The sequence below is a fragment of the Marmota monax genome, unplaced genomic scaffold (assembly GCF_021218885.2).
Source record: "Marmota monax isolate L192 unplaced genomic scaffold, Marmota_monax_Labrador192_F-V1.1 WCK01_AAM20220418_F8-fsc00022, whole genome shotgun sequence".
Taxonomy (NCBI): Eukaryota; Metazoa; Chordata; class Mammalia; order Rodentia; family Sciuridae; genus Marmota; species Marmota monax.
Genome location: NW_026695215.1, coordinates 21,152,040 through 21,173,723, shown reverse-complemented (window position 1 = coordinate 21,173,723; position 21,684 = coordinate 21,152,040). Strand labels below are relative to the sequence as shown.

Here is a 21,684-nt window from a genome sequence, read left to right as displayed (position 1 = left end):
CAAACATTATTGAAAAAACTAAAGAAGGTCTAAGTAAACAAAAAGACATCCATACTCATGGCTGGGAAGGCTTAATATTGTTAGGATTTAAATATTACTCCAGATAATTTACAGACTCAGTGCAATCTCTATCAAAATTCTAACTGCCTTTTTTGCAAAAGTGAAAAAGAAGATCGTAAAATATGGAATTGCAAAGCAGCACCAAATAGCCAAAACAATCTTTAAAAACAAATAGTTGGAAGACTCATACTTCCTAGTTTCAAAATTCATTACAAAGCTATTTCAATCAAAACAGTGTGGCACTGGCATAATGATAGTCCTATGGACCAATGGAATACAATTTAGATTCCAAAAAATAAAATTATATATTTCTGGCTAGTAAAATTTTGACAAGGGTGCCAAGGTCATTTAATGCAAAAAGAATAGTCTAACAAACAGTGCTGGAACAACTGGATATCCATATGCAAAAAATAATTCAAAATGAATCAACAACCTCAAAATATTAACACCTAAAACCAAAATATTCTTAGATGAAAAAGAGTAAATTTTCATGACCTTAGTTTTGACAATGGAGTCTTACAATGCCACCAAAAGCATAAGCAACAACTTAAAAACAGTAAATAATTGAACTTCATACAAATTTTAAAATTCTGTACAACAAAAACCATTATCAAGAAGGTAAAGACAACTTACAGAATGAAAGAAAATATTATATTTTTTTTAAGAGAGAGTGGGGGGGAGAGAGAGAGAGAGAGAGAGAGAGAGAGAATTTTAATATTTTATTTCTTAGTTTTCGGCATACACAACATCTTTGTTTGTATGTGGTGCTGAGAATCCAACCCGGGCCGTGCCCATGCCAGACGGGCACGCTACCACTTGAGCCACATCCCCAGCCCAGAAAGATATTATAAATCATATATCTGATAAGCACCAAGTAGCCAGAATATACAAAGAACCTTTAACATTTGTTTTGGTCAGCTTTTTCACTGCTGTGACTAAAAGATCTGACCAGAACAATTTTAGAGGAGGAAATGTTTATTTGAAGGCTCACAATTTCGGAAGTCTTAGTCTATAGAAGCCCGGCTCCATTCTTCCGAGCTCAAGGCAAGGCTGAACATCATGGTAGGAGAGGGTGATGGAGGGAAACAGCTCACATCATGGTGATCAGAAAGCAGAGAGTCTCCACTCTGGACACAGAATACATATTCCATAGCCATGCCCCAATTCCCACCTCCTCCAGCCACACCCTACTATTTCAGTTACCACTCAGTTAATCCCTATCAGGGGATTAAATCACTGGTTGGGTTAAGACTCTTACAACCCAATCATCTCTCCTCTGAACCTTCTTACAGTGTCTCACATATGAGCTTCTGGGGGATACCTCACATCCAAACTATAACAACATTCAACAACAAAAAGACAATTAATTCAATTAAAAAGTGGGCAAAGGACTTGCATGGATATTTCTCAAAAGAAGATATACAAATGACCAAAAAACACATGAAAAGATGGTCAATCTAACTTGTCACTAAGAAAATGCAAATCAAAATCAAAATGAGGTACCACTTCATACCCACTAGGCTAGCCATAAGCAAAAATAGCATATGTTGGTGTGGATGTGGTAAAATTTAGAACCCTTGCACACTGCTGGAAAGAATGCAAAAATGTTTCTGACACTGTGGAAAAGCATTTTGGTGGTTCCTCAAAAGTTAAACTAGTTATGACCATATGATCCAAAATTCCATTCTAGGTATATACTCAAATTAAAAAATCGGTACTCAAACCAAGTATATGTATATGCGTATTCACAGCAACATTATTTGTAATAGTCAAAATGTGTTCACAGGCCAAATGATGAATGGATAAACTGTGATATAAATACATTAAGTGAAATATTATTCAGCCATAAAAAGTAATGATGTACTGATACGTGCTATAATATGGAAGAACCTCCAACACATTACACTAAGTAAAAACAGCCAGACATGAAAGCACACGTTATATGAATCTATTTATATGAAATATCCAGAATAGATATATGCATAGAGACAGAACACAGATTGCCTGTCACCAGGGATTGGGGCAGAGAAAAATGAGAAGAAATTGCTTCATAGATAATGGGTTTTATTTTGGAGTGACAGAAATGTCTTGAAACTAGATAGAGGTGGTGTGCAATGTCACTAAACTCATCATTTTTAAATGGTTAATTTGTGGTATGTGAATTTTACCTCAACAAATATTACTATTAAAGCTGAGCACTATAGTGCATGGCTATAGTCCCAGCACTTGAGTCCAAGAGTTCAAGGCCAGCCTGGGGAATACAGTGAGAGGCCATTTAAAAACAAAAAATTCGAGTTGGTCCCTGCATCACAAAGGGGAAGATACCATAATAAAAAATGTTTTCTAGGTACTGAAAAGGGTTATGAGGAAACCATCACACCAGAAAACTAAGTTTTGGTTAAGTTGAAGAAATAAAGAAATACAATGAAAAGAGTCAGAGGAGACCTTAAAGCAGAACAGGAGCCCCAGAAGACAAAACTGAAAGGACCAGAAGAGAAAGACAAAGCAAAACAGAACGGGAAAATTGTAGAAAGGGTTCTGCTGGAAGGTGTGCAAGGGTGAAAACAGCCATGCACTGAAGAAGTAGCAGGCTGACATTAGAATGCACAGGATATTTTTATTCTTAGGATGAAAAACACTTCGGCTGCTTAATTACATTAACCAGACATAAAGTTCTCACTGCCAATTCCAGGAACGTAAGAATGTTGCTCTCATTAGAATGTATAACATTTGTTCATAATTTTATTTTTAAACAACCCAAATTCCACACTGAAACATTAGTATTCCTGCAAAACTCTCAAGACCTATCAAGAAAAATCCATTTTCCCTATACAGTCCAAAGTCCAAACTTCAATTCAAATCCTGTATTCTTTATGACCTGACCTATCTAACCCAAGTGCTAGTAATTCAATGATTCAAACATTTTTTACAGATGATTTTAAAAATCAGCTATGGTTTCCCCAAGGCTGCAATTACAGTTAAATAGTGCCAAATCAGCAAACTGCCCCCCACCTTTGTAAAGGGTCATGTTTATAGTATTTAGCATGTCTATCTTCCCACTGCCTTGCACACCTCACTCACTGGGCTAGGGTCTTATTGCACTTGTACTTACTTACTCAAATGATACCTGAATGTATGATGCATGAATGGCTGGCTGTTGATAAAAACTGACTATATTTAAAAAAATGGATTTTAAAGGAAATGTCAGAAATCAGTTAAGGCAAGAAAAACAAGAGTGATAGTGTTGAGACAGAACTGAAGTTCAAGGTTCTGACTTCTCTTCCTAGTTTTCTAAGTAGCTGAGTTACCTTTGGTAATCAATTACTTAACCACCTTCTCTAAGCATCAATTTTCTCAACTATAAAACAAAGGAGTTAGAATTCTGAGATGATGTTAATGTCCTCCCCTCCACCACAAAATTCTATTATTCTATGATATCATCCATGGTTTCTAAATGCCAGCCAAAACACAAAATATTCTATGATATCATCCAGTTTCCACATGCCAGTCAAAACTTTAAAAATTCATTTAGGCAAGACAATCTTCTAGGTTCTAAGGATATTGGTATAGGAGGCATTAATCAGAGGGAAGAAATCATATAATACATATTAAACCACAGAATATACTTTAATGGATGCTAAAAGAAAACAAATAGAAGGCTTTTATTTCAAATGTTTCTAACTTATAGAAACTAATAAGCTGAAATAAATAAATAATAGATTGTTCATCAAAATCTAATTAATCAAGCTAAAATCAAATTACCTAAAAAATCAGCTGAGACTTAATATTTAACTAAGTCTTAAAACAGGGAATTACAAAATGTTAGATTACAGGATAAGGGTATTTTTTTCTCCTCAATTAAAAAACTAAATAAGTCTTCAACCCTCATGGTTGTTCAAGCAATAATCCTGCATATTAAATAATCTGTTCACTAACTTCTCTCTGCCACGTTCAGCATTTTCCTTATATTTCTCCTGCAACATTAAGTGTCTTGATAGAACGGAGTTGACAGTGTATATTTATACACAGAGAATATAAAGATTAAAGACAGCCTTTAAGAAAAAAAAGATATGCATGATCAACAATATCAACATGCTCCCACTCTTTACCCCCTTTCTTTCAATTGGCCTCCTTTCCAATTAAGACTGGCCTCCACCAAGGAAAGAAGTCAAGCTCACCCTTTTGATACTGAGAAGGGGCTCAGGAATCAGCTGCAAGGAGACATAAAAGCAAACTCCTGACCTTCTGAAGAAAAACTGGCCCATCTTCAGTCTCTGAGCATCTTTCCTAACTTCAGTGACACTTCAGGAAGAAAATATGTGGTTTAAAAAAAAAAAAAAGATATGTGTGGTCAAAATCAATATCCACTTAAAAATAAATCACTGGCGTGAATTTTAGTTGGCAATGCTCTGAACTACAAGGTAGAAAAATCCACTTACTAAAGGTCTCCTCTCCTCCATCCTCCCGAGATTCCACCTCAGAACTTAACTTTCACTGTAATTCTGTGATCCCTGAAAATGAAAATGCAAAGCAACCCATTACAAAAGCTGTGCTCAGGTTTTCCTCCACTAGTACCTTTGGAATAAGATATATTGAATCAAGGCAAGAATATAGTCATTAGATTTTTACATGGATAACTCAAATAGATACAGATATCTTCCCCAATCTAAAAATACTACAGCAGATAGCTAAGAATTTATAAAGAGCTGGACAATAACATACGGTCAGGGAACAAAATTTCACATCCAAAGAACATATATGTCATCTAAAAAAATTTCCTAAAAGTTTCCCCCAAAGTGATTTGTACCACAACTGCAGGGGGATGCATCTTTTAACAACATGCTTCCCAAACCTTATCCAAGAATAGTAAGTAAAAGAAACATAAAGTCAGGCACAGTGGCACATGCCTACAATCCCAGCTACTGGAGAGACAAAGGCAAGTTCAAGTTCAGCCTGAGCAACTTAGTGAGAACCTGCTTCAAAATACAAAGGGCTGGGCTTGTAGTTCAGTGGTAGAATGACCCCATGTTCAATCCCCAGTGAAGGAAGGAAGGAAGGGAGAGAGGGAGGGAGGGAACGAACAAAACCCATAATCTCTAACATTACAATATAAAATATGAGGCATCCCCTGCCAAAGTGCCAGAATTCTCCAACTTGCCATTGGTTCCTGACCTAAAAGAAGAAAATTATTTGATATGTTTATATGTGTGCCACAGCACTGTAACAAAGATGGAGTAATTTACTCAGTTTGACATCGTCACCATTCAACTTCTTTCATAACCAAGTCCTAAGGGGAGTACATTCTCTCCTCCAGTCAGTCTCAGCAGCCATTAGTTAGAGTTAGCTGTTATGTCCAAGAACTCAAAGCATAAGGAATAACCCACAAACATCACTTCTCTCTGACAGCAAGAGGATGTACTGTATGTAAAGTGCTATCTTGGGAATTCAGTTCAAAAGCTACCTGAATTATTTTCTAAGGCTAATCACCCAGCTCTCTGCCAGAAGTTAGTTCCACAAAGGTGACATCTTGACCTCAAGTCCCTAAAATAAGCTCTCATACATTCAATAAATAATTGTAAAAGCGAATAAATGTTATTAAAGGCAATCAATCAAATAATTATACCTAAATGACATAACAGCCTGTAATTTCATTTTTTAATCCAAAAATATGCAAATTTCCACCAATGATTAAAATAGTTTTGAGGATTGTGTAGCACTTTCATAGATACTTACTATCTGTGCTAACAGCAACCCTATTGTACACTAAAAAGCAACCCATCTTATACATGAAGAAAATAAAACTTAGAAACATTTGTGATGTGTCTACCCACACACAACTGAAGGAGATGGAATGAAAACTCAAACATATAGATTTCTAAATCCAATACTTTCCCACATCATGTTATCTATTATATCCCAATGAATGTTATATATACATGCAAGCACATATACAAACCTAAACACTTTTTTTAGATTGGACTGGGTTCTGTCCTTCAATAAATAATTTAAGGAGTTAACCAATTTTAGGTAAGATGTAAACAATAAAAATACAATTCCTGGTCATTTCTACTTCTTCATAAGATAAAATAACAAAGACCAGATTTATCCTATCGTGTGAAATAACTAAAAAACAGACAAAACATTTAAAATACTTGTTTAAAACATAGAACAACGGAAAACAGTGATTGATGCCAAAAGAGAGAATCACAAATGGATGAGTTCTACAACTGAGGTACACAGAAGAGTTAAGAAGACAAAGGTGAAAGTCAAGAAACAAAAGCTAGATTATCAGCACAAATAACTAGAAAAAAGATCTGAAGAGAAATTCACAATCTGCAGAGAGCTGCCCTCCAGTATTCAGCTAAGTACTAATCACAGTAAGCATATAAGAAACTACTCAATAAAGAAAAAGGCAGGGGCAGGGGTTGTGGTCCAGTGGTAGAGCGCTCATCTAGCATGTATAAGGCCCTGGGTTCAATCCTCAGCACCACATAAAATTAAATAAATAAAAGTATTGTGTCCATCTACAACTAAAAAAATACATACATACATACATACACACACACACACATATGAAAAAGGTAACTGTGCCTAGCAGTCACATAGAATTCTGAACTATTCCTATTAGCCAGAATAGAAGACTTCACGTTTCAGAATTCATTAAGGCAAGTACACAGAAAGGTCCTGAATCAGCAACAAGAAATAATTAGCCCTACAATGAGCATCGTTCCTGTTCCATCCAAGACATCTTAAAAGAAAGACCTGAAAGAACTGAACTGTTTCCAAGTGACTTAACTGCATCCCAGAACAAAACCCAAGAATATTTATTGGAATACAAAAATATCCAGCACTCAGCAAGGTAAAATTCACAAGGCTTGCCACCCAGTCTAAAATTACCAGGTATGCAAAGAAATAAGAAAACACATATATATGGAGAGAAATACGTTAGAATGAATAAATAAGGAAACTCTGAAACAACAAATACAAGTACTCTACATGGTCAAAAAGTTAAGTAGAAACAATAAATAACTGTATAATAAATGGATAAATGTTATTACTAAAGACAACATTTGTACCACAACTGCAGAGATGTTAAAGATGCTTCCCAACCTTATCCAAGAATAGTAAGTAAAAGAAACAAAGTCAGGCACAGTGGCACATGCCTACAATCCCAGCTACTTGGGAGACAGGCAGAAAGGTAGCAAGTTCAAAGCCAGCCTGGGCAACTTAGTAAGACCCTGCTTCAAAATAAAAAGGGCTGGGCATATAGCTCTATACATTACCACATGAAAATGTGGTGGACACAGGACACTATGCATTTATCAAAACCCACATAACATTACAACAAAGTGAATCTTTTTTTTTTTTTAATATTTATTGTTTAGTTATTGGCAGACACAACATCTTCATTTGTATGTGGTGCTGAGGATGGAACCCGGGCCGCACACATGCCAGTTGAGCGCGCTACCGCTTGAGCCACATCCCCAGCCCACAACAAAGTGAATCTTAATGGACTCAAGTTTCTAAAAATTCACATAGGAGGTCAGAATACATCAAATTTCTAAAGATGAAAACGTATGAGACAAAAAAAAATACATGGGATAGGATTTACAGCAGGCTAGGCATTTTATGAAAAAAAAAGATGGAAAATTCTATTTCTCAACTTTTAATTATTAGAAAACGCTTTTTCTTTTTTATTGCTTTTTTTTTTTTTAGAGTGTGTGTATGTGTGTGTGTGGTGCAGGGGACTGAACCCAGGGCCTTGTGCATACGAGGAAGCATTCTACTGAGCTATATCCCTAGCCCTAGAAAATGCTTTTGCCAGAATCACTTTTCAGTATTTCACATTCTTCAGTCACAGTGTGGACCAACAGTCTACTGAGATTATTATGTGTGAAGTCTTGAGATGACCTCAGTACAATTGTGGAGAGAGAATGTGATGGATGCACTAATACAAGTCCACCTACACGGGATATGGAGCTATGGAAGGTAACATAGGATGCACCTTACCCACCCAGAAAAGTGGGTACAATGGAACAGAGACAGGAAAATTAGGCAACTTCAAAGAAAATAAGCTATCAAAAACTAACTATTTAAACTTCTATTAACATGTATAACTTCAGCCCAATTTCCATTTGGGATAACTTAGAAAGCAATGAAATGATCAAGAGAATGATGAGCCCAGCACAGGGTAGGAAATTGAAAAAAATTAAAAGTATCATTTATTCATTTATTAATTCATTCAACTTTTACAGAACACCTACTACACGGCCAGGTCCTGTTTTAGGTGCTAGAGATATAGAGTGGAATAACATAAAAGGTCTCAAACAGAACTTACTTTCCTACTGGGGAGACACAAACAACAAGAAGGAAGTATCAGGTATTACAGAACACAGTGGCACTGAGGTCAACCCTGGGAAAATGAAGCTCTCAGAGGTACTGACATTTAAAGTTGAGATCTAGAAGACTCCAGCCCTGTTAAGATTTGGGAAAAGCATGTGAGGCAGAGTAAGCATCTAATGCAGACCACATGATAAGGAAGTTTGGTTCCAAGGGAACTAAGCAGGTAGGCAGTGTACTGAGGGGAAAGGGATAAGAGAGGATCCACGTGACAGGTAAAAGTCTCTAAATAGACATTGATTTATAAATCAGGAAAATGTGAACCATTTAAATATTTTGTATTTATAAATTATTATTCCATTCCTTAGGTATAATAATGGTTACTATAAATTATTTATAAGTCCCTATCATTAAGACATACCATACTGAAAAAAATTTTTGATGAAATTATATGTCTCAATTTATTTGAAATAATCTAAGCAAGGGATGAGGAGAGTGAAGGCAAAGTGAGGGGAGCAGTACAGATGAATGAAATAAAATTGGCTTTGAGTTGACCATTGTTGAAGCTGATGATGGATCCTACAGATTCATTATACTATTCTACTTCTGAAATCTTCAAAATTTTCCATAATAAATACATTTTGAAAACAAACTTATTTAAAATATAAAGTGGGTATTTATAAATACAGGCTTTTTTAGGGAGGTAAAGCTACTCTGATGATAACATGGTGGATACAGTACCTTATGATTTGTCAAAACCCAAACAGTATTACAACAGAGTGAATCTCAATGGACTCAAGTTTCTAAAAATTCATGTAGGAGGTCAGAATACAAAACGTGACAGATCCAGCTTTTGTGGGTCTCTCCTGCAGGGTCCTGAAAGTCTAAGAAGCACTGGCACAGTGTGCATAACTTAACACATGTGGCTGGCTATCCATGCCATTGTCTATGGAAAGGGCCCAAGGCTTTCACACAAAAAAAGCTGTTAACCTAATTACACTATCTCATACAGCAAATGACATCCCTGCAAGAACGTTACTACACGGCCATTTATCATTAACAAATATTAAATACCTCTAGTCAATTTACAACTGAAAGAAAGTTCTGACAGGCATACATAAACACACATAAAAAGGTGGTAAATTGTGTAAAGGTCCTGCTACAATATTACCTTCATTTAATTAAAGTATATCATTTCTATGGCACTAAAGAAAAAAAAAAGATGTCAATTAACTGATGATTCATCACTGATTATAAGACAAGTTCAATTTCACAATTGTGTAAAATGTGTAAAAACTATCTTATAATAAATTAAGCCTGGCATTCAAAAGGTTGATTTAATTAAGTTCCACCTCCAATCAACTACACAAATTGTTCAAGGTACACCCCAGAATTCGTATTTTGCTTAAATTCCTCATGATTTTGGTTTGGTAAAGACTAATATTAAGGGGCTGGGAATATAGCTCAGTTGGTAGAGTGTTGCCTCGCATGCATAAGGCCCTGGGTTTCAATCCCCAGCACCACAAAAAAAAAAAAAAAGACTAATATTAATCTTCAAAGACAACACAGTAAGAAAGCATGCACTTTGAAGTCACATAGCCCCATGCATCTGAGACTGCCAGCATTTGCTATAATTTCTCAGTGCTTCCATTTTTTTGTTTGTTTTTGGTTTTGTTTGTTTGTTTGTTTTCTGGTACCAGGGATTGACCTCAGGGGCACTCGACCACTAAGCCATATCCCCAGCCCTATTTTGTATTTTATTTAGAGACAGGGTCTCACTGAGTTGCTTAGCGTTTGCCATTGCTAAAGCTGGCTTTGAACTCGTGATTCTCCTGTCTCAGCCTCCCAAGCCACTGGGATCACAGGCACGCGCCACAGCGCCAAGCCAGTGCTTCAGTTTTATCTGTAAAACAAATAAAACCTACTTCCTACAGCTGATTTAAAAAAAAAAAAAAAAAAAAGAATACATATGAAATACTGGTATATAGCAAAAGTGTTTAGTCCTAAATAGAGAGCTATGGTGGGGAGAGAGCTTGTTGTTCTTCGGTTATTTTTGTTTTTATTTTGTACTGGGTATTGAACCTGGGGTGCTTTACAACTGAGCTACATCCCAGCCCTTTTTATTTTATATTTCAAAACAGAGTCTCCCTAAATTGCCCTAAATTGAACTTGTGATCCTCCTACCTCAGCCTCCTGAGTTACTGGTATATAGGCTTGTGCTACCACACCAGGTGAGACCTGTGTGCTTTCCATTACTACATAAGATTTATATAAGGGGCTGGGGTTGTAGCACAGTGGTAGATAGCTTGCCTCACATGCATTAGGCCCTGGGTTCGATCCTCAGCACCACATTAAATAAATGAATAAATAAAAATAAAGATATTGTGTCCATCTACAACTAAAAAAATTTTTTAAAGATTTATATAAGAATGAGAATAGGGAGTCTCTTGTTTCTCCTACTAATAGTCAAATTCTTATTGATTACCCTCTCACTTGTCATATAATCTAATACCTCTATATTCTCACATCCTACCACAAAAACATCTCAGCCAACCTCCCAGTCCCGCTTCTACCATTAGAAACTGTAAACCATTACACAAACCTATTGACTATATGAAGACAACCGAACTCATCATTTCTGATTATAGTGACAAAACTAAATGTAAAAATAGAAGCTAACTAATATAGGGCTGCATGTTGGGTACATTGAGTGCTGTAATATTGATTTCTCCCTTAAAAGTGAGTAACTTATAGGGACACTATAAGACAATAGTGTCAGATCTACACTGCAAGAGAGGAAGACACATAGACATCATGAAAAAACAAGGGAGAAAAATGCACCAAACAAAACAAGATACTACAACAATAGAATCCATAGATAGTGCAGTAGGCGAAATGTCAGAAGGAGTTCAGAATATACATAACTAAAATGATTTGGGAATTAAAGAATGACCTAAGTGAGCAGATACAGGCAAAAATCAATCACCCCAACAAAGAGATAAGGGAACAAATACAGGTTGCAAGAGATTACTTCAAGAAAGAGATAGAGATACTGGAGAAAAAAAAAAACAGAAATCCTTGAAATGAAAGAAACAATAAGCCAATTAAAAAACTCAATAGATAGCATCACCAACAGGCTAGATCACTTGGAAGTCAGGACCTCAGACAATGAAGACAAAATATACAATCTTGAAAATAAAGTTGACCTCACGGTGAAGATGGTGAGAAACCATAAACAGAATATCCAAGCATTATGGGATACCACCAAAAGACCAAATTTAAGATTTATTGAGATAGAGGAAGATTCAGAGATTCAAACCAAAGAAATGCACAATCTCTTCAATGAAATAATATCAGAAAATTTCCCAAGCATGAGGAATGAAAGGGAAAATCAAATACAAGAGGCCTATATGTCACCAAATATATAAAATTACAAAAGATCTACACCAAGACACATTATAATGAAAATGCCTAGAATACAAAATAAGGATAGAATTTTAAAGGCTGCAAGAGAGAAAAATCAGATTACCTATAAAGGAAGACCAATACGGATCTCAGCAGATTTTTCAACCCAGACTCTCAAAGCCAGGAGATCCTGGAACAACATATACCAAGCTCTAAAAGATAATGGATGCCAACCAAGAATTTATATCCAGCAAAAATTAAGCTTCAAATTTGATGATGAAATAAAAACCTTCCATGATAAACAAAAGCTAAAAGAATTTACAGTAAGAAAGCCTACACTACAGAACATTCTTGGCAAAATATTTCACAAGGAGGAAATGAAAAACAACAATGAAAATATGCAAAGAGAAGAACTACAATAAAGGAAAAGCCAACCAAAGTAGAAACCAAGTCAAGCTAAATACCAAAAGTAAACAAAAATGACCAGCAGTACAATTCATGTCTCTTTCACCCCTTTTTGATAAATTTTTACACATAAAAATTTAACTACTAAATCATCTAATTTTTCAGATCTTTGTTTATTTTGTATTTTTTTGTTTTCCATTTCTCTTCATAAAGTTACACAAGTTTTAGCATTTTATATGTTATATTTTAATATATAATTAACCTGGTATGTGTATATATATTACCTGTGATATGAGATGATGTATATTATTCAAGGATGAAAAAGATCAATCAGGAAAAATTGTTTAATACGGTATTTATAAAGGTAAGGGCAAGGTTGAGGGAAACCAACAAATTTTGTGAAGCACCTTTCCTTCTGTAGACTTGGGACAGGTAGGAGGTAAAAAAAGAGAAAGCCATTATGAAAACCTTGTAGGAGAAGGTGACCTAACTGAAGTTATTCCCATCAAAAGCATGATGAAACCAACTCACAGTCTAACAGAATCTTATAGGGAGGAATAAAGCACCTCACTCTACTCTTGTATATTCTAAGTTCATCTCTTTGGTGTCCCTTTCGACAGAACTCAACAAGAAACCATATAACAAGGGGACTTATCATGCAACCTACAGCTTATGTCTCACCAAAAGGTAAAAGATGGAGAAAGGAGCCAATATGGCAACCACTGTTTGTTACATGAGGCTACTGAGTATTTGAAATGTGTCTAATCTAAATAGAGGTGTGCTATGTGTTAAACAGTCATTAGATTCCAAAGAATTACTAGGACAAACAAAATGAACATGAAATATCTTACTAACAATTATTTTCTTTGCAAATTATGTTGGTAATGCATTGGGTTAAATGAAAATATATTACAATTAATTTCTCTTATTTGTTTAAAAAAAAAAGAAGTAAAGGAGACCAAGGTAACATGTTCTGTATCTTGACTGTAGGACTATATATCTATATCTATATCTATATATAGAGTCATTTTTCATATTTGTGTTGTCAAGATTCATATAACTATAAAACTAAATAGGGCAAATTTTACCATATATAAAGTATATCTCAACAAACATGACTATAAAAAGAAATCTATTTCATGAAGTGTTTTAAAAGTATTGGGCACATACTAACCACATGATAAATAATGGCTATTACTATGATTCATTAAAACAACCAGCATCAGGATATTTCATAGTGGGGTAGGGAGGGAGACCATGGGAGGAATAGATGAACTCTAGATAAGGGTAAAGGGATGGAAGAGTAAGGGAGGGGGCATGGGGGTAGAAATAATAGTGGAATGAGATGGACATCATTATCCAAAGTACATGTATGAAGACATGAATGATGTGAAATATACTCTGTGTACAACCAGAGATAAGAAAAATTGTGCTCTATATGTGTAATATGAATTGTAATGCATTCCTGTCATATATAACAAATCAGAATAAAAAATTTAAAATTTAAAAAAAAGAATGAGAACAGCACCTATGAAATTCACTCAGCAGTATCATTGGAGGGAACACCAAATTAACAATTCAGTAAGCATTTATTATGTAATTCAGCAATATACATTTGTTTGGGCACATAACATTTTAAGCAATCCTACACAAATGAAAGCTGGTTAGTAACATTTTGATTTGAAAATATTACACTTGATTTACATTAACATGAATAACACAAAAAAAGTATCCTTTTAATATAATTTCAGAGTAACTACCAGTTCTGTTTAATGTACAAGTTTTTATTTTGTTTTAGGAAATATCTTCGAAAAGATTTTTCAGAACACTGGCGTAACTGCATCAAATCCCTAAAAGTAATGCCATGAAACTTCTCAATTTGGAGTGCTGGAATAAATACACACATTTCATTTGTTCCTACAGTGATCCTTAAAACCCAGACAGCATTTTAGGCAGGACCTTCAAAACTGACTCATTTGTCAACTCAGGATGTGACTCACAAGGGACAGGTTTAGCCATAATTCACAATTGGATAGAATTCTCCCCCACATGTGTAAAAAGAAAAAAAAAATCAAAAAACCTCAAACCCACAATTGCACAATGTCTCATCTCTACTCTCCCAATGAAGAACACATGGACTCAAATTAATACTGCGTCAATACCAACAGTCCTACCCAAAATGCCCAGGGTTAAGGGTTTGCTACTGGGTGCTAATCCACTTCCACCAACATGCCCCCATCCCATCCTAGGATCTGTGTTCTATGTCAGATTATGCCAGTACACCAGCAGAGAGAACACCCTCCTTCACCAAATACTTGGCCTGATATCTGAAGAAACAGAAGTGCTGGGAGGACAGGAACACATGGCTCATCTCATTTTTCTTTCTCTCGACCATTTCTCCCAAGAGGAAAGGGTCCTTTAGTTCAGGTGCTCAAATCTGAAACCTGGATTCTTCTGTGACCCTTCCCTTGTCTTTAGCTCTGACTGCCCCAATTGATCCCATTTACCATCTCAAGGCTGACTATCCCATTTCCCCATCCAGCTTTTCGGTCTCCAAGGCACCATGTCACTTGGACCAAAGTTATCAATTCTATAACTCAATACTGCCAATGCACTCTCCTTTTCTAAATTCTTCCAACAGCTTCTCATTCTCTATTAGATAAAATTCAAATTCCTAATTCAACCTCAACCTATCTTTACGTTTTACTTGTGGCTTTATATTCTGCCACTCCCAGGCTTTGCAAATTTTTCTTATCTCACTCCTTGGACTTCACAAATCTGCTTCCTACTTCTATGCCCTTGTTCATGCCATTTTCTCTACCTGGCATGAAGTGCTCCTCTCTTCTGCCTCTCCATCTCCTTCAAGATGAGAATCAATGTTTCCTTTTCTGCGACACCTTCCCTCCATTGCCTCTCTCAAAAGTTATCATTCCTGCAAAAATACTTAAAATTTCTATCAATTAGCAATATAATTCTTAACACCGTGTAAAGATGTAGATATAACAATTGGTACCCCCTACAAAATTCTCAAAAAGAAAACTAATGATTTTATCACAATTTTCTACCACAAATGATACATGATCTGACTTCAAATATTTTTTCTGTACTGTTATGGGGAGCAATGATATATGAGCTGATTTTAAATAGATGTGAACAAACTTCACTTTTTTAGAAGGTATACTTATTTTTAAAAGAAGATGCAAGTCACTCAAAGTGAATTTCTAACTGGTGAGGAGTCTATTCTCAGAAGTCTCCCTGACCCCAATCAACCACAAATCCCCTATTAGCACCACCCGGGTTGCAACAACCAATTTAGGTCACACCTCCCACCCACCAGCATTTTATTCCCAAATCTCTGGCATTGCCCCAGCTAGGGTGAAACTCGGTATCAAAATTATCAATTATATAGAGAACATGGGAAGACAGAGATAATTATCAAGACCACAAACAAGCACACATGGCAGCTTTCAGATCCAACTCCTTGAGTCTTTGGTTAACTACAGTTCCTACAGATCTGACGAGGAGGCAGTATGGATTTCAGTCTCAGGCAAGACTGAATCAAAGTCTGGATCTCTACCCACTGTCCAAAAGACCCTGAATCATTAAATGGCTAAGTGGAAACCTACTTTGCAATCCGTTAAGAACAGTAAATAACAGCAATGAAGCAGGGCCTAGGGACACAGGAAAGTCACTAAGAGATTTTAAAAAAAAAAAAAGTTCCTGAAGTTCTAGTAGTCTTCAAAATAGGTGAACTTCCATCAGTACTGCATGGCCAAAGAATCAGGCTAGTTACAGACCCACTCGAAGTCTGTTTCCTCATTGCTATGATCTGAATCTTTGTATGATCTTCAAATTCATATGCTAAAATCCCCCAAGTGATAGTATGAGCAAACGATTAGGTCCTAAGGGCAGAATCCTCATGAATAGGATGAGTACCCTTATAAAAAGGCCCCACGGGGCTCATTTGACCCTTTCACTATGTCAGGAACACAGCAAGAAGGGCTGTCTATGAACAAGAAGGCAGGCCCTCAGCAGTCACCTTATCTACCAGGGCTTAGATCTTGGACTTTGCAGCCTCCAAAACGAGTGGGGGGTGGGGGACACGACACAACATTCTATTGTTTAAAAGCCTCTTACTCTATGATATTCTGTTACAGTAGCACAAACAAACTCAGACATTCATCTAGAAAATAGGAATAACAGTGTATACTTAACACAAGGATTAGTTTTATGTCCGACATAGGCAAAACACTACCACACATCAATAGCACTGTCAACTACTACTGCAAACACCATTGCTACTTTTAATACAATGCTGCACATTCTCATCAATAAAGTCCAAGCTTAACTGCCATTTTACACACTGCAGAATGACCACAGCTTTTAACCCTGTTTCTTTCCAAAACTCTTCTGAAATGATGGTAAAGGAATCACAATGACATCAAACCACAAGGACAAATAGGAGAGACAACTGAGCACACATTTCAACAAACTTTGCAAGATGGAAAGTAGTTAGACAGAGGAGTGGTCACTGCCCCTGGTCCCCTGAGAAGGGACTCAGCCATGGAGACACCAAGGGAGTAAATACCAAAGATTGACCTGAATGACCTGAAGCTCAGGCCTGACAAGATAGAAGCCACAGCAAGGACTCAAAAAAGTTGGATGCACAGGTTCAGCAGGACACCTGAAGTGTTTTCTGAGAAAGCTGAATCACAGAGGCAGGAAAACTATAACCAAAAGTAAAAGTTTACAGTCTGAAGGTTGACACCCAACTGAAACCCTGGTAGCCAGTGTATCACTAAGCACATCAGATACAGGAGTCTGGCAGTTTGTTCTCTGCAGAAATTTACTAATGCCAAAGAAGATAAAGGTACTGATACTGAGGCAGATTCCCAATGAAAAGTCTATTCACACGCCAAAGGAAGTCGTCATATCACCAGCACAGATGTGCTCTCTTCCCCAATCAACTTCTCAACATCTTATTCTTCATTACACACAGTCAAGAATCACCAGGTATTTGTGATCTACACAAATAAAGAAAAATACCCTAAAATGATCAGGCACAGTGGAGAAAGCAAAGAAATGCTAAAAGTATATTAAGCATAAAGATAAAAAAGGAAAACAATACATACACACCTCAGATATAAATAAAAGTGATACACCCATAAAATAAGATGCAACAAAATGGCAATAAAGAACAAAAAGCCTTAAATTTGAAAATACAATCGTTAACATTTTAAAAATGAAAACTTATAAAATTGAGAAATCCTCCCCGTACACTCCTTTCATTATAAAGAAATGAATTATAGGCAGAAAGGAAGCTTGATTTTAGGGGATTCAATAACCAAACTAAGAGAAGTCTCTAAAAGAAAAACAGATAAAGGTAGATTATAAAACAAGGAACAGGTATTTCTGAAAAAACTGAAGAATATGAGTCCAGATTAAAAGACCCACAAAGACAAAAGAAACACACAAACCACACACAAGCTTCAAAACTTTAGAATGCCAGCCAGAAAGACCATGAACTTCGAAAAAACACGGGGGGGGGGGGGGGGGGGGAAGGCTGGCTTTAGACTTTTTATGTGAAACACTTAAGACAGCAAACAGAGTGAAAATATGAATAAAATTGTAAAGAAAATTTATTTTCAACCTAATATTTTAAATTCGGCCAAATCATTTAAAAACTGAGGATAAGATGAACGCCTTCAGACAATCAAGGCCTCAAATAATTTATCTCCCATGTACCCCTTCTTAGGATGCTACTGAGAATACATATTAGCAAAAAAAAAAAAAAAAAAGCAAACCAAGAAAAAGGAAGACAGGAGGTTCAAGACAGGAGAGAAGGGACAGGAAGTCCTCTGTCCAGACTGAGGCAAGAGGATGGAAGGCTCCAGACCAAGAAGTCTATAAGATGAAATCCAGTGGAACTAACAGATGACTAGATGTGCCTACCTAGGAGGAGGGCAGGGGAGGACTAGATGTGCCTACCTAGGAGGAGGGCAGGGGAGATCAAAAGGCATTTAGCATGTTTCTTGGAGTACTTGAGGGAATTCATGCATAGATATACAACACTAATCAGAAAGTTTAAAACACAACTTGCTCTGGTAAAAACAACATGCAGAAAAACTGAATCATAAGTCCCTATTTAACTCAGAAGTAAGCAACATATATATGTACATAATCATATATACTAACTGCTGGTTTTACAAAAAAATTACACTGGAGAGTTTAGGGGTAAAAAGAGTATAAGAAATCAGTTATGATATTAGGAAGTTAAATGCTTACTCTACACTGATTTAGAAATATGAAAGTAAAAAACAAGGGAAAAATAAACAAAAACTAGCTAAGATGGCAGCAACCACTGGAAAGTAGGGCCTGGAGGATAAAAAAGCCAAAGGCAAGAGATTATTATTGTTTTTGTTTTAAGCCTCAATTCGATTTTTTAGAAACCTATGTACACATAATAATTGGATTAAAACAACTTATTCTCACACCAAGCACAATTAGTTCAATTACAAATTGGTAACTGTCACTATCAACCTAATTTGTAAGTTTCTTATTTGGAATCCTAAACTCATTTCCTTAGAAATACTGTAAAATCATGGGTAGTTTGCATACACCAGTATTTAGAAGACATTTAACCCATAACAATTCAAAAATATGGCACAAAAATATTATAACCGCTTCCCTGGAAAAATGTATTCTGAGAACTCAGGAGATCAGACATACATCTCACTTGCTCTTCTCTGTCAAAGAGGAGCCAAGAAATTATTTTAAGGTAGACTGTATGAAGGAGATGGGGACAGAAAGTAGAGACCTGTAACTGGCAAGATGAAGAGTCTAGAAACACTGTAACAGATCAGTTCAAGTTGCACTAGAGACAATACTGCTACTGGATACTCATCAATCAGGAGCTTCCTCTGCTACAAATACAAAAAATTGGGTTTACAAATTTATATCACTTCAAATACTAATTAGCAATTATTTATTTTCCACCATTCCACCATAAGTATATCTTCATTTCATTCAATAAAACTTCGTCTGCACCTAAGTTTTTTACACACACATACAAAAAACAAACAGTGTTACCTTGAGCAAGTTATTTAAATTCCTAAAATAAAGTATCTAGAGGCAGATACATATAAACAATCAATGTCAGCCTCTAGTTTTCTGTCCCCTACCTCTATCCTTGGTTGGGAGGGGAGAAGAAACACATGTAAAGTAAGTTACAAAAAAAATTTTTTTAATAAAATATATGCTTTACAAAAGCACGCATAACATTAATATTTTTAATTAATATGGTATGAGTTGACTTACAAGCATTCATTATTTTTCCTCAGCCTTACTCTCATGTTCCAGGACTAACCCAATCTGCAGTTTTAGTTCAGTTAGAATAAATTTAGCTAGTTCAGGTGAACTAACATGAGGATTAAGAACCGAACAAAATTATTATTTGATTAAAGGCTACAAACCCATACGTGTAACAATGTCTAAACCATCTGCTAAAAGCAACCTCATTTCAATTCTGAGTTGATCTCAACAGACCTCAAGAAAGTACTCTAACTTTAAAAAAAAAAAAAAAAACACTAAAATAAAACTGACGGATAATGGATACATAAAACTTTCCCCTCAAACACTCAGAAGCACCACACCCAGAGACAAAATGAAGGGATTGCCACAACACACAAAAGAAAGCTAAGTCTAGGTATCTGCAACTATCATACTCCATTGGGGGCCAGATCTTCCTCCAAGGGGTATTTCTAGAATCTACAAAGTTTCAACCGGAGAACAGCATCCGTTTTTTCCAAAGTAATTCCCCACACAACAAAGCTAAGTAGGTAAATAAAATCACCAATCGACACAAAGCCAAGTTCTCCTTTCCCTTCAAAGTATTCAAAGCAGGCGAGTGGCCTGGAAATGCAGATCAGTCCAAACTCCAATGAACCCAACACCAAAAGGATACTGCAGAAGCGAAAAGATCTGCTACTTGGCGATTCACCTACTCTTTAAAAATATTCTTATCGGTTTCAAGATTTGGAGGCTGACATATTTCGTGCCACCTTCCCCTCCCTTTTATTAATTCATGTATTTATTTATTTTGTAAAAGTATGTTAGCATAGAGTATGAGCAAACAGCGTGGCCTACTGGGATATCAAAACCTGAGCCAATGGTTTGCCAGTTTAGTCTGAAAAGCGAACTTCCAAGTATCCCAAACTCCAGGGCCCTCGAGTGACACACACTTTAAGGCAACTTCGCTCGGCCGGGAATAAAAGATGTTCCGACGCCGGACTCCAGAGAGCCAGGGGGCAATGAGGGGCTGCAGGCGGATGGAACGGGCTGGATCCGGGTCTCTGGCGGCAGCCGGGGGTCCCCAGGGCGGTCGAACAGCAAGGGCGAAGGGGGAGGCCGGGAGGTTGCCCGGGGCGGGGGCCAGGCAGGGACCACACCTCCAGGCCAGCACGGCAGGCGGAGGCCGGGGGTCCCGGGACCCCGAGGCGACCCCGGCCCTGCCAGGGGCTGGCGAGCGCTGGGGCGGGGAGGGGACCGGAAGCCGCGCGACGTGCCCACCCCGGCCCGGGCGGCCCCACTCACCGATCAGCCGGCGCACCTCATCCTCGCTCAGGTAAAGGCTCACGCTGGGCCCCGCGGCCACGGACGGCAGCGCGGGGGGCCGCGGGGCCGGGGCGGCGGCGGCACCGGGCGCGGGCAGCAGCGGCAGCAGCGCGAGCAGGAGCAGCGGCGGCGGCGGGGCCCTCAGGCCGCGGGCCCCCGGGAGGCGGCCCCGGCCCAGCAGCCCCAGCCGCGCCGCCCCGCGCATGGCCGCCGCCGCCGCCGAGAAAGAGCCTCGGCCGCCCGCCGCGCCGCCGCCCACCCCCGGCTCCGAGCCCCTCACAGCCCCGAGCCGGGGGCGGCCGCCCAGCTCATCGCGCCGCCGGCCCGTGGCAGCCAGCCACCGCTTCAGACTGCCGGAGCGCGCCGCCGCGCGGCATCGTCCACTGCTGGGGGCTGCTCGCGGAGGCGCATCCGTGCGCGCCGCCGCCGCCCCGGGAGCGCGTACGCACGCGCGGCCCGCTCTGTGCGGGACGCGGCCGGGCAGTGGGCGTAGGGGTTTAAAGCGCCCCGGCTGAGCGAAGGGTTCTTGGGACGCCCTAACTTGAAGAGCCGGTTCCCGCCCTACGTTGTCACCGCTTCTGGGGTTTGCTAGTCCACTGTCTGTAAGCCTCCTTCGTTGTCAAGAGCGCAGGCGACAGACCACGCCTGCAGTCGAGTGGGCGCCCCAGGACCACGGAAATGCCTGCGTGCGCTGCTCTGCTCTGGTTGCGAAAGAGAAACATGCGTTTCTGTTTAGTGAGAAAATGCAGATAAATAGAAATAACCCATTGTCCCACACGTCGGAGGTCAACTTCAACATTTCCGTGTCTATCCTCATGGGTTTATACTATATACATCTTTGCACTTTGCAGAAAAATCTTA

General features: G+C 38.1%; 1 protein-coding gene across 1 annotated transcript in view; it reads right to left on the bottom strand.

Moving 5' to 3' along the window:
* Ryk (receptor like tyrosine kinase) overlaps positions 1 to 21,043 on the bottom strand; it is an 86,787-nt gene extending 65,744 nt beyond the window's left edge. The window contains exon 1 of the mRNA XM_046431832.2: positions 20,803 to 21,043. Coding sequence (XP_046287788.1) covers positions 20,803 to 21,028 — 226 coding nt within the window. The 5' untranslated portion in view covers positions 21,029 to 21,043. The remainder of the gene's footprint in view (positions 1 to 20,802) is intronic.
* Positions 21,044 to 21,684: the final 641 nt, after the last annotated feature.